The following is a 17,188-nucleotide window of genomic DNA, read 5'->3' on the forward strand; positions in this document are numbered from 1 at the left end:
GTACATTGTAGCGTAGTAGAGATATATTGTAGCATAGTATAGATACATTATAGTGTAGTAGAGGTACATTGTAGTGTAGTAGAGGTACATTGTAGCGTAGTAGAGGTACATTGTAGTGTAGTAGAGATATATTGTAGCATAGTATAGATACATTGTAGTGTAGTATAGATACATTGTAGTGTAGTATAGGTACATTGTAGTGTAGTAGAGATACATTGTAGTGTAGTAGAGATACATTGTAGTGTAGTAGAGGTACATTGTAGTGTAGTAGAGGTACATTGTAGTGTAGTAGAGATATATTGTAGCATAGTATAGATACGTTGTAGTGTAGTAGAGGTACATTGTAGTGTAGTAGAGATATATTGTAGCATAGTATAGACACATTGTAGTGTAGTAGAGATACATTGTAGTGTAGTATAGGTACATTGTAGTGTAGTAGAGATACATTGTAGTGTAGTAGAGATACATTGTAGTGTAGTATAGGTACATTGTAGTGTAGTAGAGATACATTGTAGTGTAGTAGAGGTACATTGTAGTGTAGTAGAGATATATTGTAGCATAGTATAGATACATTGTAGTGTAGTAGAGGTACATTGTAGCGTAGTAGAGATATATTGTAGCATAGTATAGATACATTATAGTGTAGTAGAGGTACATTGTAGTGTAGTAGAGGTACATTGTAGCGTAGTAGAGGTACATTGTAGTGTAGTAGAGATATATTGTAGCATAGTATAGATACATTGTAGTGTAGTATAGATACATTGTAGTGTAGCATAGGTACATTGTAGTGTAGTAGAGATACATTGTAGTGTAGTAGAGATACATTGTAGTGTAGTAGAGGTACATTGTAGTGTAGTAGAGGTACATTGTAGTGTAGTAGAGATATATTGTAGCATAGTATAGATACATTGTAGTGTAGTAGAGGTACATTGTAGTGTAGTAGAGATATATTGTAGCATAGTATAGATACATTGTAGTGTAGTAGAGGTACATTGTAGTGTAGTAGAGATATATTGTAGCATAGTATAGATACATTGTAGTGTAGTAGAGGTACATTGTAGTGTAGTAGAGATATATTGTAGCATAGTATAGATACATTATAGTGTAGTAGAGGTACATTGTAGCGTAGTAGAGGTACATTGTAGTGTAGTAGAGATATATTGTAGCATAGTATAGATACATTGTAGTGTAGTAGAGATACATTGTAGTGTAGTAGAGATACATTGTAGTGTAGTAGAGGTACATTGTAGTGTAGTAGAGATATATTGTAGCATAGTATAGATACATTGTAGTGTAGTAGAGATATATTGTAGCATAGTATAGACACATTGTAGTGTAGTAGAGATACATTGTAGTGTAGTAGAGGTACATTGTAGTGTAGTAGAGATACATTGTAGTATAGATACATTCTTACTTACATGTGCATTTCCATTGTTGTTTATTAATATTAATATATAGATATCTTGTAGCAGATACATTATGATATAGATACAAATATTTTATCTCTGCTGCCTGTGGCTTTAGTTGCTCTTTAACTCCTTGTGTTCCTGAGGGGGGGGGGGGGGTGATTTGTCGTTGACTTGTTCTAGTGATCTGTTAATCTGCTTAAACAAAGCACAGTGATCCGGGAGACACATGGTTATCACATTATGAGGTGTGCGGCCCCTCTAATCCTCTTACCAGAGATACACAGGGAAAAGTTACTGTGGGACTGGAGACCATATTGTCTGAGCAGAGGGGGAGGGGAGGAGGAGGGGGCTGTGTAATATACAGGAATTATTACATAACTGTGTTACATAGGACTGCCGGTGACATCTACTACATTACCTGTATATAGAGAGTTATCACTGTGTTTTCTGTGGTGTTACATAGGACTGCCGGTGACATCTACTACATTACCTGTATATAGAGAGTTATCACTGTGTTATCTGTGGTGTTACATAGGACTGCCGGTGACATCTACTACATTACCTGTATATAGAGAGTTATCACTGTATTATCTGTGGTGTTACATAGGACTGCCGGTGACATCTACTACATTACCTGTATATAGAGAGTTATCACTGTGTTATCTGTGGTGTTACATAGGACTGCCGGTGACATCTACTACATTACCTGTATATAGAGAGTTATCACTGTGTTATCTGTGGTGTTACATAGGACTGCCGGTGACATCTACTACATTACCTGTATATAGAGAGTTATCACTGTGTTATCTGTGGTGTTACATAGGACTGCCGGTGACATCTACTACATTACCTGTATATAGAGAGTTATCACTGTATTATCTGTGGTGTTACATAGGACTGCCGGTGACATCTACTACATTACTTGTATATAGAGAGTTATCACTGTGTTATCTGTGGTGTTACATAGGACTGCCGGTGACATCTACTACATTACCTGTATATAGAGAGTTATCACTGTGTTATCTGTGGTGTTACATAGGACTGCCGGTGACATCTACTACATTACTTGTATATAGAGAGTTATCACTGTGTTATCTGTGGTGTTACATAGGACTGCCGGTGACATCTACTACATTACTTGTATATAGAGAGTTATCACTGTGTTATCTGTGGTGTTACATAGGACTGCCGGTGACATCTACTACATTACCTGTATATAGAGAGTTATCACTGTGTTATCTGTGGTGTTACATAGGACTGCCGGTGACATCTACTACATTACCTGTATATAGAGAGTTATCACTGTGTTATCTGTGGTGTTACATAGGACTGCCGGTGACATCTACTACATTACCTGTATATAGAGAGTTATCACTGTATTATCTGTGGTGTTACATAGGACTGCCGGTGACATCTACTACATTACTTGTATATAGAGAGTTATCACTGTGTTATCTGTGGTGTTACATGGGACTGCCGGTGACACCTACTACATTACCTGTATATAGAGAGTTATCACTGTGTTATCTGTGGTGTTACATAGGACTGCCGGTGACATCTACTACATTACCTGTATATAGATAGTTATCACTGTGTTATCTGTGGTGTTACATAGGACTGCCGGTGACATCTACTACATTACCTGTATATAGAGAGTTATCACTGTGTTATCTGTGGTGTTACATAGGACTGCCGGTGACATCTACTACATTGCCTGTATATAGAGAGTTATCACTGTGTTATCTGTGGTGTTACATAGGACTGCCAGTGACATCTACTACATTACCTGTATATAGAGAGTTATCACTGTGTTATCTGTGGTGTTACATAGGACTGCCGGTGACATCTACTACATTACCTGTATATAGAGAGTTATCACTGTGTTATCTGTGGTGTTACATAGGACTGCCGGTGACATCTACTACATTACCTGTATATAGAGAGTTATCACTGTGTTATCTGTGGTGTTACATAGGACTGCCGGTGACATCTACTACATTACCTGTATATAGAGAGTTATCACTGTGTTATCTGTGGTGTTACATAGGACTGCCGGTGACACCTACTACTTTACCTGTATATAGAGAGTTATCACTGTGTTATCTGTGGTGTTACATAGGACTGCCGGTGACATCTACTACATTACCTGTATATAGAGAGTTATCACTGTGTTATCTGTGGTGTTACATAGGACTGCTGGTGACATCTACTACATTACCTGTACTCAGAGAGTTATCACTGTGTTATCTGTGGTGTTACATAGGACTGCCGGTGACATCTACTACATTACCTGTATATAGAGAGTTATCACTGTGTTATCTGTGGTGTTACATAGGACTGCCGGTGACATCTACTACATTACCTGTATATAGAGAGTTATCACTGTGTTACCTGTGGTGTTACATAGGACTGCCGGTGACATCTACTACATTACCTGTATATAGAGAGTTATCACTGTGTTATCTGTGGTGTTACATAGGACTGCCTGTGACATCTACTACATTACCTGTATATAGAGAGTTATCACTGTGTTATCTGTAGTGTTACATAGGACTGCCGGTGACATCTACTACATTACCTGTATATAGAGAGTTATCACTGTGTTATCTGTGGTGTTACATAGGACTGCCGGTGACATCTACTACATTACCTGTATATAGAGAGTTATCACTGTGTTATCTGTGTGTTACATAGGACTGCCGGTGACATCTACTACATTACCTGTATATAGAGAGTTATCACTGTGTTATCTGTGGTGTTACATAGGACTGCCGGTGACATCTACTACATTACCTGTATATAGAGAGTTATCACTGTGTTATCTGTGGTGTTACATAGGACTGCCGGTGACATCTACTACATTACATAGGACTGCCGGTGACATCTACTACATTACCTGTATATAGAGAGTTATCACTGTGTTATCTGTGTGTTACATAGGACTGCCGGTGACATCTACTACATTACCTGTATATAGAGAGTTATCACTGTGTTATCTGTAGTGTTACATAGGACTGCCGGTGACATCTACTACATTACCTGTATATAGAGAGTTATCACTGTGTTATCTGTGGTGTTACATAGGACTGCCAGTGACATCTACTACATTACCTGTATATAGAGAGTGATCACTGTGTTATCTGTGGTGTTACATGGGACTGCCGGTTACATCGACTACATTACCTGTACTCAGAGAGTTATCACTGTGTTATCTGTGGTGTTACATAGGACTGCCGGTGACATCTACTACATTACCTGTATATAGAGAGTTATCACTGTGTTATCTGTGCTGTTACATAGGACTGCCGGTGACATCTACTACATTACCTGTATATAGAGAGTTATCACTGTGTTATCTGTGGTGTTACATGGGACTGCCGGTGACATCTACTACATTACCTGTATATAGAGAGTTATCACTGTGTTATCTGTGGTGTTACATAGGACTGCCGGTGACATCTACTACATTACCTGTATATAGAGAGTTATCACTGTGTTATCTGTGGTGTTACATAGGACTGCCGGTGACATCTACTACATTACCTGTACTCAGAGAGTTATCACTGTGTTATCTGTGGTGTTACATAGGACTGCCGGTGACATCTACTACATTACCTGTATATAGAGAGTTATCACTGTGTTATCTGTAGTGTTACATAGGACTGCCGGTGACATCTACTACATTACCTGTATATAGAGAGTTATCACTGTGTTATCTGTGTGTTACATAGGACTGCCGGTGACATCTACTACATTACCTGTATATAGAGAGTTATCACTGTGTTATCTGTGGTGTTACATGGGACTGCCGGTGACATCTACTACATTACCTGTATATAGAGAGTTATCACTGTGTTATCTGTGTGTTACATAGGACTGCCGGTGACATCTACTACAGTACCTGTATATAGAGAGTTATCACTGTGTTATCTGTGGTGTTACATGGGACTGCCGGTGACATCTACTACATTACCTGTATATAGAGAGTTATCACTGTGTTATCTGTAGTGTTACATAGGACTGCCGGTGACATCTACTACATTACCTGTATATAGAGAGTTATCACTGTGTTATCTGTGGTGTTACATAGGACTGCCGGTGACATCTACTACATTACCTGTACTCAGAGAGTTATCACTGTGTTATCTGTGGTGTTACATAGGACTGCCGGTGACATCTACTACATTACCTGTATATAGAGAGTTATCACTGTGTTATCTGTGGTGTTACATAGGACTGCCGGTGACATCTACTACATTACCTGTATATAGAGAGTTATCACTGTGTTATCTGTGGTGTTACATAGGACTGCCGGTGACATCTACTACATTACATAGGACTGCCGGTGACATCTACTACATTACCTGTATATAGAGAGTTATCACTGTGTTATTTGTGGTGTTACATAGGACTGCCGGTGACATCTACTACATTACCTGTATATAGAGAGTTATCACTGTGTTATCTGTAGTGTTACATAGGACTGCCGGTGACATCTACTACATTACCTGTATATAGAGAGTTATCACTGTGTTATCTGTGTGTTACATAGGACTGCCGGTGACATCTACTACATTACCTGTATATAGAGAGTTATCACTGTGTTATCTGTAGTGTTACATAGGACTGCCGGTGACATCTACTACATTATCTGTATATAGAGAGTTATCACTGTGTTATCTGTGGTGTTACATAGGACTGCCGGTGACATCTACTACATTACCTGTATATAGAGAGTTATCACTGTGTTATCTGTGGTGTTACATAGGACTGCCGGTGACATCTACTACATTACCTGTATATAGAGAGTTATCACTGTGTTATCTGTGGTGTTACATAGGACTGCCGGTGACATCTACTACATTACCTGTATATAGAGAGTTATCACTGTGTTATCTGTGGTGTTACATAGGACTGCCGGTGACATCTACTACATTACCTGTATATAGAGAGTTATCACTGTGTTATCTCTGGTGTTACATAGGACTGCCGGTGACATCTACTACATTACCTGTATATAGAGAGTTATCACTGTGTTATCTGTGTGTTACATGGGACTGCCGGTGACATCTACTACATTACCTGTATATAGAGAGTTATCACTGTGTTATCTGTGGTGTTACATAGGACTGCCGGTGACATCTACTACATTACCTGTATATAGAGAGTTATCACTGTGTTATCTGTGTGTTACATAGGACTGCCGGTGACACCTACTACATTACCTGTATATAGAGAGTTATCACTGTGTTATCTGTGGTGTTACATGGGACTGCCGGTGACATCTACTACATTACCTGTATATAGAGAGTTATCACTGTGTTATCTGTGGTGTTACATAGGACTGCCGGTGACATCTACTACATTACCTGTATATAGAGAGTTATCACTGTGTTATCTGTGGTGTTACATAGGACTGCCGGTGACATCTACTACATTACCTGTATATAGAGAGTTATCACTGTGTTATCTGTGGTGTTACATAGGACTGCCGGTGACCTCTACTACATTACCTGTATATAGAGAGTTATCACTGTGTTATCTGTGGTGTTACATAGGACTGCCGGTGACATCTACTACATTACATAGGACTGCCGGTGACATCTACTACATTACATAGGACTGCCGGTGACATCTACTACATTACCTGTATATAGAGAGTTATCACTGTGTTATCTGTGGTGTTACATAGGACTGCCGGTGACATCTACTACATTACCTGTATATAGAGAGTTATCACTGTGTTATCTGTGGTGTTACATAGGACTGCCGGTGACATCTACTACATTACCTGTATATAGAGAGTTATCACTGTGTTATCTGTGGTGTTACATAGGACTGCCGGTGACATCTACTACATTACCTGTATATAGAGAGTTATCACTGTGTTATCTGTGGTGTTACATAGGACTGCCGGTGACATCTACTACATTACCTGTATATAGAGAGTTATCACTGTGTTATCTGTGGTGTTACATGGGACTGCCGGTGACATCTACTACATTACCTGTACTCCTTTACATGGGACTGCTGCTGTTGGCAGAGCTTTCGGCCTAGGTGCTGTGTCTTGGCACTGATGGGTTAACCCGATGGCTAGTGTGAGGATTAACCCCTGATTGTCTGGAGGAGCAGTTGCCCATTATTCTTCCTCGCGCTCTGATATTTGGGGTGGGGGATGGTCCGCCCCTATAACTTACAAGGTGTTTGCCTATAGAGGATTGTCTGTACTGATACATTGTAACAAACTTTCCGAGATCTGGATTTTGGTGACACAAAGTTTCAGAGAAAGTTTCAGAAGTTTGTACTACGCGTGTCTTCCTTGTATAACAGCTGTTTATCGTCGTCTCGGTATAAAGTTGCGGCGGTCGCCATATTGCGTGCGCGGTCCTCGCCGGGGTCGGCTTCTGATTCTCCAGACTTCATCTACATAGAGAGTGACATTTGCAGATGGAGGGTTGTGTCCCAGCGCTGGTGGTCGGCGGTGGCGGTATTGTACGAGATTGGCGCTCCCTCTCCGGGGGCGGCCTCTGCTGGATAATGTTTTATAGGTGAAATTTCTCATTTCAGGAGCCAAGAAGAATGCGCTATTAGTTGATTATTCTCCTAACAAACAAGCCGTGTTCTGTCGCTACCTGCCTGGTCATTGTTCCTCGCCGCGTTCGCTTTGCAGTGGTATTTGGATGGATTCCTGCTCGCTTTAAGCACAAAAAGCCATTTCTGTTACAATGGGCCCTAACAACACAATGACGGCATTAAGGATTTATGTGGAGGATTCATTATTTTCTCCTCTTTTGTTCCTTCCAGGATGTCTTCCAAGCGACCAGCCTCTCCGTATGGGGAAGCAGATGGAGAGGTAGCCATGGTGACAAGCCGGCAGAAAATGGAAGACGACGAGAGCGCCGGCCTCGCAGCCTTTCACCTTCCCCTGCACGCCACTTTCCCCAATAAGGCTCAGTCCGAGGAGTTTCAGGCCGTTTCCCTCTTGACGCAGGACGCCTGCGACCACCGGAGTCCCACGTACCAACACAACTCCATGGTAGGTGGCGCTAAAGAGGCTCAAAAGCAACTTTCTTTCTACTTTGACTTTTTGCCACTTTATCACAAAAAGGAACCTTTACCCCTCCCCCGCTGGTCCCGTAACGAAAACGGCTTTGACAATGTGCAAAGAGAACTGCGGAGCCGATCCCATCACATACTGCAAGCAATGCTGCGACCTGTGCAGTCACCCAGCTTTCCCAGCTTCCTGAAGGGCAAACGTAACTCACTTTATAACGAAACACTTCCTGCCATTCAGGAGTCTTGGAAAGTTAAATCACAACAACTGCTGTAATGGAAGAGGGGGTGTTATCATTTACAGCTTGTTATTGGTATTGTATACAGACGTCTCATATTCAGACTGTAGGGCGGAGCAGACCACACCCTTGAGGATCCGGAGGTAGGTTTACATTCAGACTGTAGGGCGGAGCAGACCATTCCCATGAGGTACCGGAGGTAGGTTTCAATTCAGACTGTAGGGCGGAGCAGACCACTCCCATGAGGTACCGGGGTAGATTTACATTCAGACTGTAGGGCGGAGCAGACCACTCCCATGAGGTACCGGGGGTAGATTTACTTTCAGACTGTAGGGCGGAGCAGACCACTCCCATGAGGTACCGGGGGTAGATTTACTTTCAGACTGTAGGGCGGAGCAGACCACTCCCATGAGGTACCGGAGGTAGATTTACATTCACTGTAGGGCGGAGCAGACCACTCCCATGAGGTACCGGGGGTAGATTTACTTTCAGACTGTAGGGCGGAGCAGACCACTCCCATGCGGTACCGGGGGTAGATTTACTTTCAGACTGTAGGGCGGAGCAGACCACTCCCATGAGGTACCGGGGGTAGATTTACATTCAGACTGTAGGGCGGAGCAGACCACTCCCATGCGGTACCGGGGGTAGATTTACTTTCAGACTGTAGGGCGGAGCAGACCACTCCCATGAGGTACCGGAGGTAGATTTACATTCACTGTAGGGCGGAGCAGACCACTCCCATGAGGTACCGGGGGTAGATTTACTTTCAGACTGTAGGGCGGAGCAGACCACTCCCATGAGGTACCGGGGGTAGATTTACATTCAGACTGTAGGGCGGAGCAGACCACTCCCATGAGGTACCGGAGGTAGATTTACATTCACTGTAGGGCGGAGCAGACCACTCCCATGCGGTACCGGGGGTAGATTTACTTTCAGACTGTAGGGCGGAGCAGACCACTCCCATGAGGTACCGGAGGTAGATTTACATTCACTGCAGGGCTGAGCAGACCACTCCCATGAGATACCGGAGGTAGGTTTACATTGACTGTAGGGTGGAGCAGACCACTCCCATGAGGTACCAGAGGTAGGTTTACATTGACTGTAGGGTGGAGCAGACCACTCCCATGAGGTACCGGAGGTAGACTTACATTCAGACTGTAGGGCGGAGCAGACCACTCCCATGAGGTACCGGAGGTAGGTTTACATTCAGACTGTAGGGCGGAGCAGACCATTCCCATGAGGTACCGGAGCTAGGTTTACATTCAGACTGTAGGGCGGAGCAGACCACTCCCATGAGGTACCGGAGGTAGGTTTACATTCAGAATGTAGGGTGGAGCAGACCCCTCCCATGGGGTACCTGAGGTAGGTTTACATTCAGACTGTAGGGCGGAGCAGACCACTCCCATGAGGTACCGGAGGTAGGTTTACATTCAGACTGTAGGGCGGAGCAGACCACTCCCATGAGATACCTTGAGGTAAGTTTATATTCAGACTGTAGGGCGGAGCAGACCACTCCCATGAGATACCGGAGTTAGGTTTACATTCAGACAGTAGGGTGGAGCAGACCACTCCCATGAGGTACCGGAGGTAGATTTACATTCAGACTGTAGGGCGGAGCAGACCCCTCCCATGAGCTACCGGAGGTAGGTTTCCTTTCAGACTGTAGGGCGGAGCAGACCACACCCATGAGTTACCAGAGCTAATTTTACATTCAGACTGTGGGGCGGAGCAGACCACTCCCATGAGTTACCGGAGCTAATTTTACATTTAGACTGTAGGGCGGAGCAGACCACACCCATGAGTTACCAGAGCTAATTTTACATTCAGACTGTAGGGCGGAGCAGACCACTCCCATGAGTTACCGGAGCTAATTTTACATTTAGACTGTAGGGCGGAGCAGACCACTCCCATGAGGTACCGGAGGTAGGTTTACATTCAGACTGTAGGGCGGAGCAGACCACTCCCATGAGGTACCGGAGGTAGGTTTACATTCAGACTGTAGGGCGGAGCAGACCACTCCCATGGGGTACCTGAGGTAGGTTTACATTCAGACTGTAGGGCGGATCAGACCACTCCCATGAGGTACCGGAGGTAGGTTTTCATTAAGACTGTAGGGCGGAGCAGACCACTCCCATGAGGTGCCGGAGGTGTATTTACATTCAGACTGTAGGGCGGAGCAGACCTCTCCCATGAGGTACCGGAGGTAGGGTTACATTCAGACTGTAGGGTGGAGCAGACCACACCCATGAGGTACCGGGGGTAGGTTTACATTCAGACTGTAGGGCGGAGCAGACCACACCCATGAGGTACCGGGGGTAGGTTTACATTCAGACTGTAGGGCGGAGCAGACCACTCCCATGAGGTACCGGAGGTAGGTTTACATTCAGACTGTAAGGCGGAGCAGACCACTCCCGTGGGGTACCGGAGGTAGGTTTACATTCAGACTGTAGGGTGGAGCAGACCACTCCCATGAGGTACCGGAGGTAGATTTACATTTAGACTGTAGGGTGGAGTAGACCACTCTCATGAGCTACCGGAGGTAGGTTTACATTCAGACTGTAGGGTGGAGCAGACCACTCCCATGAGGTACCGGAGATAGGTTTTCATTAAGACTGTAGGGTGGAGCAGACCACTCCCATGAGGTACCGGAGATAGGTTTTCATTAAGACTGTAGGGCGGAGCAGACCACTCCCGTGGGGTACCGGAGGTAGGTTTACATTCAGACTGTAAGGCGGAGCAGACCACTCCCGTGGGGTACCGGAGGTAGGTTTACATTCAGACTGTAGGGTGGAGCAGACCACTCCCATGAGGTACCGGAGGTAGATTTACATTTAGACTGTAGGGTGGAGTAGACCACTCTCATGAGCTACCGGAGGTAGGTTTACATTCAGACTGTAGGGTGGAGCAGACCACGCCCATGAGGTACCGGAGATAGGTTTTCATTAAGACTGTAGGGTGGAGCAGACCACTCCCATGAGGTACCGGAGATAGGTTTTCATTAAGACTGTAGGGCGGAGAAGACCACTCCCATGAGGTACCGGAGGTAGGTTTACATTCAGACTGTAGGGCGGAGCAGACCACTCCCATGAGGTACCGGGGGTAGGTTTACATTTAGACTGTAGGGTGGAGCTTTCTCTGATGACCCCATTCACAAGGTAACCAAAGTAGTGTGAGATTTAGTTTGTGGGCAGAGCTCTTTCTGGAGACTTCACCCTCAAGGTAACCAAAGTAGTTAGGGCTTTGCCCACAAACTGAATCCCAAACTACTTTGGTTACCTTGAGGGTCGGGTCTTCAAAATGACCTCCGTCCTACAGTCTGAATATTAAACTATTTCAGGTACCTCATGGGTAAGATCTCCAGAAAGGGCTCTGCCCACAAACTGAATCCCATTCTGAAGACTCCACCCATGAGGAATCTTAAATAGCTTAATATTTAGATTGTAGGGTGGAGTCGCTTTCATGCAGGACACACCCATGAGGTACTGGAAGTAGTTTCATGTTCAGCCTGTAGGACACACCTCTTTCTGGAGACCCCACCCATGAGGTGCCTGAAGGGGCTGTCACATTGAGACAGTAGGGCGGAGTGCTATCAGGAGGCCACACCCCTGAGGTTCCCCTGATGGCTGTACATTCCTCCTGTGGGTGGAGCTCTTTCTGATAGCCCGGCCCCTGACACAATGTGATATTCTCAAGTCTGTTGCTACTATGTTGTAGAGAATGATTGACAATAAAAGTGAATGTGAGCGAGTGATGGAGGATTGTCCTTAGAGTCCGAAAACTTGATCTTTACATGTTAGTTCTTCACCATATCCAAGGCCTCTGCTTGTTGTCAGTGACTGTGAAACTCCTAAATCTAGTTGTGCTGATGCAGCTGATGGTCTGTTACAGTGTGTCAGTGTAGATGGGACTGTGTGAGGTAAACATAGTGCTGATACATAAGACTATAAGGAACACTCAGGTTAGCTCTCGGCCTTGGATGGAAGTGACACTGACAGCAAGCAGAGATCTCAAGCACCAAATCTATTAAGAAGAGTTTGTTATTGTATTTCCTTCCAGCGGGGCTTTAGCTCCGCCCAGTTGTCTGTTCTGAGCTAGCACCGCTCACCTTAGTGATGGAAGTGACTGTTATAGACTCTATTAGACAAGCAGGGGATAGTAAAGCTCTGCAGGAACGTTTTGTTCCATTCTGTGTGATCCAGATCCAATGTGTCGTCCAGGTGAGGCCGCGCGGCGCTGCTCCGAGGATTTCCTCCCATCGTCTTCCCTCCCGCCGCCGCCGCCGTTTCTCCTACATTAGTGGATTGATACTGAATAAACCCAATTGTGCCATTAACCTAATTCAGTCTTAAGGCGCCGCTCCCTAATTGAGATTAAACCTGGAACCTCCAGCGACTTCTGTGTCGACTTCTGAGAAGAAGCCATTGTTGTCGTGTGAATGCGGCGGCCTCTTCTGTGCACACATAAAATGTGATTACTCGCCGGAGCAGCGCTCTCCGTTCTCCAGCGTGGCGAATAGATTTTCAGGGATTGTGTTAATGCTGGCTTACATGCCATATGTGCAGTGTGCGGATAAATCCCTACACGGGATTTCACACATTTTATCTTCAAACTCATGTTTCCGAGAGAGATAGGCACGCTCCTTTACCGACCACCGCGGATCATGAGGACGGCGGCGCTGCTGTAGAGCTTGGACTTCTTAGCCTGTTACACTGTGTCAGAGCGTCATATCATACTCAGCCAGCACAATGCCACATGAAAGACCCAAATAATCCCCGGATTTCAGATGATCTGTGCGGATACAGGACGGGGAGGAAAGCAACTGCTCAGATATTAGCCTGTCAGCGGCGATCTGCATCAAGGCACTTGTACTGTAACTGTCATGGCGATTACCACAGCGCAAAAATCAGACGGTCGTGTCAAGGGTAAAGAACAAGAGCAGTAATAATATGTCATGACTTACCCTACTATATATAATAGTGATATACTGCCCCCTATATGTACCAGAATATAACTACTATAATACTGCCCCCTATATGTACCAGAATATAACTACTATAATACTGCCCCCTATATGTACCAGAATATAACTACTATAATACTACCTCCTATGTACAAGAATATAACTACTATAATACTGCTCCTATGTACAAGAATATAACTACTATAATACTGCTCCTATGTACAAGAATATAACTACTATAATACTACTCCTATGTACAAGAATATAACTATTATAATACTACTCCTATGTACAAGAATATAACTACTATAATACTACTCCTATGTACAAGAATATAACTACTATAATACTACCTCCTATATACAAGAATATAACTACTATAATACTACCCCTATGTACAAGAATATAACTACTATAATACTACTCCTATGTACAAGAATATAACTACTATAATACTGCCTCCTATGTACAAGAATATAACTACTATAATACTACCTCCTATATACAAGAATATAACTACTATAATACTGCCTCCTATGTACAAGAATATAACTACTATAATACTACCTCCTATGTACAAGAATATAACTACTATAATACTGCTCCTATGTACAAGAATATAACTAGTATAATACTGCTCCTATGTACAAGAATATAACTACTATAATACTACCTCCTATATACAAGAATATAACTACTATAATACTGCTCCTATGTACAAGAATATAACTACTATAATACTACCTCCTATATACAAGAATATAACTACTATAATACTACTCCTATATACAAGAATATAACTACTATAATACTGCTCCTATGTACAAGAATATAACTACTATAATACTACCTCCTATGTACAAGAATATAACTACTATAATACTACTCCTATGTACAAGAATATAACTACTATAATACTGCTCCTATGTACAAGAATATAACTAGTATAATACTGCTCCTATGTACAAGAATATAACTAGTATAATACTACCTCCTATGTACAAGAATATAACTAGTATAATACTGCTCCTATGTACAAGAATATAACTAGTATAATACTGCTCCTATGTACAAGAATATAACTAGTATAATACTACCTCCTATGTACAAGAATATAACTACTATAATACTACTCCTATGTACAAGAATATAACTACTATAATACTACTCCTATGTACAAGAATATAACTACTATAATACTACTCCTATGTACAAGAATATAACTACTATAATACTACTCCTATGTACAAGAATATAACTACTATAATACTACTCCTATGTACAAGAATATAACTACTATAATACTACTCCTATGTACAAGAATATAACTACTATAATACTACTCCTATGTACAAGAATATAACTACTATAATACTGCTCCTATGTACAAGAATATAACTAGTATAATACTGCTCCTATGTACAAGAATATAACTAGTATAATACTACTCCTATGTACAAGAATATAACTACTATAATACTACTCCTGTGTACAAGAATATAACTACTATAATACTACCTCCTATGTACAGGAATATAACTACTATAATACTGCTCCTATGTACAAGAATATAACTACTATAATACTACCTCCTATGTACAAGAATATAACTACTATAATACTACTCCTATGTACAAGAATATAACTACTATAATACTGCTCCTATGTACAAGAATATAACTAGTATAATACTGCTCCTATGTACAAGAATATAACTAGTATAATACTACCTCCTATGTACAAGAATATAACTAGTATAATACTGCTCCTATGTACAAGAATATAACTAGTATAATACTACCTCCTATGTACAAGAATATAACTACTATAATACTACTCCTATGTACAAGAATATAACTACTATAATACTACTCCTATGTACAAGAATATAACTACTATAATACTACTCCTATGTACAAGAATATAACTACTATAATACTGCTCCTATGTACAAGAATATAACTACTATAATACTACCTCCTATGTACAAGAATATAACTACTATAATACTACTCCTATGTACAAGAATATAACTACTATAATACTGCTCCTATGTACAAGAATATAACTAGTATAATACTGCTCCTATGTACAAGAATATAACTAGTATAATACTACTCCTATGTACAAGAATATAACTACTATAATACTACTCCTGTGTACAAGAATATAACTACTATAATACTACCTCCTATGTACAGGAATATAACTACTATAATACTGCTCCTATGTACAAGAATATAACTACTATAATACTACCTCCTATGTACAAGAATATAACTACTATAATACTACTCCTATGTACAAGAATATAACTACTATAATACTGCTCCTATGTACAAGAATATAACTAGTATAATACTGCTCCTATGTACAAGAATATAACTAGTATAATACTACCTCCTATGTACAAGAATATAACTAGTATAATACTGCTCCTATGTACAAGAATATAACTAGTATAATACTACCTCCTATGTACAAGAATATAACTACTATAATACTACTCCTATGTACAAGAATATAACTACTATAATACTACTCCTATGTACAAGAATATAACTACTATAATACTACTCCTATGTACAAGAATATAACTACTATAATACTGCTCCTATGTACAAGAATATAACTACTATAATACTACTCCTATGTACAAGAATATAACTACTATAATACTACCTCCTATGTACAAGAATATAACTACTATAATACTACCTCCTATGTACAAGAATATAACTACTATAATACTACTCCTATGTACAAGAATATAACTACTATAATACTGCTCCTATGTACAAGAATATAACTAGTATAATACTGCTCCTATGTACAAGAATATAACTAGTATAATACTACTCCTATGTACAAGAATATAACTACTATAATACTACTCCTGTGTACAAGAATATAACTACTATAATACTACCTCCTATGTACAGGAATATAACTACTATAATACTGCTCCTATGTACAAGAATATAACTACTATAATACTACCTCCTATGTACAAGAATATAACTACTATAATACTACTCCTATGTACAAGAATATAACTACTATAATACTGCTCCTATGTACAAGAATATAACTAGTATAATACTGCTCCTATGTACAAGAATATAACTAGTATAATACTACCTCCTATGTACAAGAATATAACTAGTATAATACTGCTCCTATGTACAAGAATATAACTAGTATAATACTACCTCCTATGTACAAGAATATAACTACTATAATACTACTCCTATGTACAAGAATATAACTACTATAATACTACTCCTATGTACAAGAATATAACTACTATAATACTACTCCTATGTACAAGAATATAACTACTATAATACTACTCCTATGTACAAGAATATAACTACTATAATACTACCTCCTATGTACAAGAATATAACTACTATAATACTACTCCTATGTACAAGAATATAACTACTATAATACTGCTCCTATGTACAAGAATATAACTAGTATAATACTGCTCCTATGTACAAGAATATAACTAGTATAATACT

The 17,188-nt window shown here is 41.1% G+C and overlaps 1 protein-coding gene across 1 annotated transcript in view; it reads left to right on the forward strand.

The window, feature by feature from the left end:
- Positions 1 to 17,188, forward strand: part of SOX5 (SRY-box transcription factor 5) — a 280,976-nt gene that overhangs the window by 46,786 nt on the left and 217,002 nt on the right. The window contains exon 3 of the mRNA XM_075275477.1: positions 8,214 to 8,445. Within this exon, the coding sequence (XP_075131578.1) occupies positions 8,214 to 8,445 (232 nt within the window). The remainder of the gene's footprint in view (positions 1 to 8,213; positions 8,446 to 17,188) is intronic.

This window comes from Leptodactylus fuscus, chromosome 5 (genome assembly GCF_031893055.1).
Source record: "Leptodactylus fuscus isolate aLepFus1 chromosome 5, aLepFus1.hap2, whole genome shotgun sequence".
Classification (NCBI taxonomy): Eukaryota; Metazoa; Chordata; class Amphibia; order Anura; family Leptodactylidae; genus Leptodactylus; species Leptodactylus fuscus.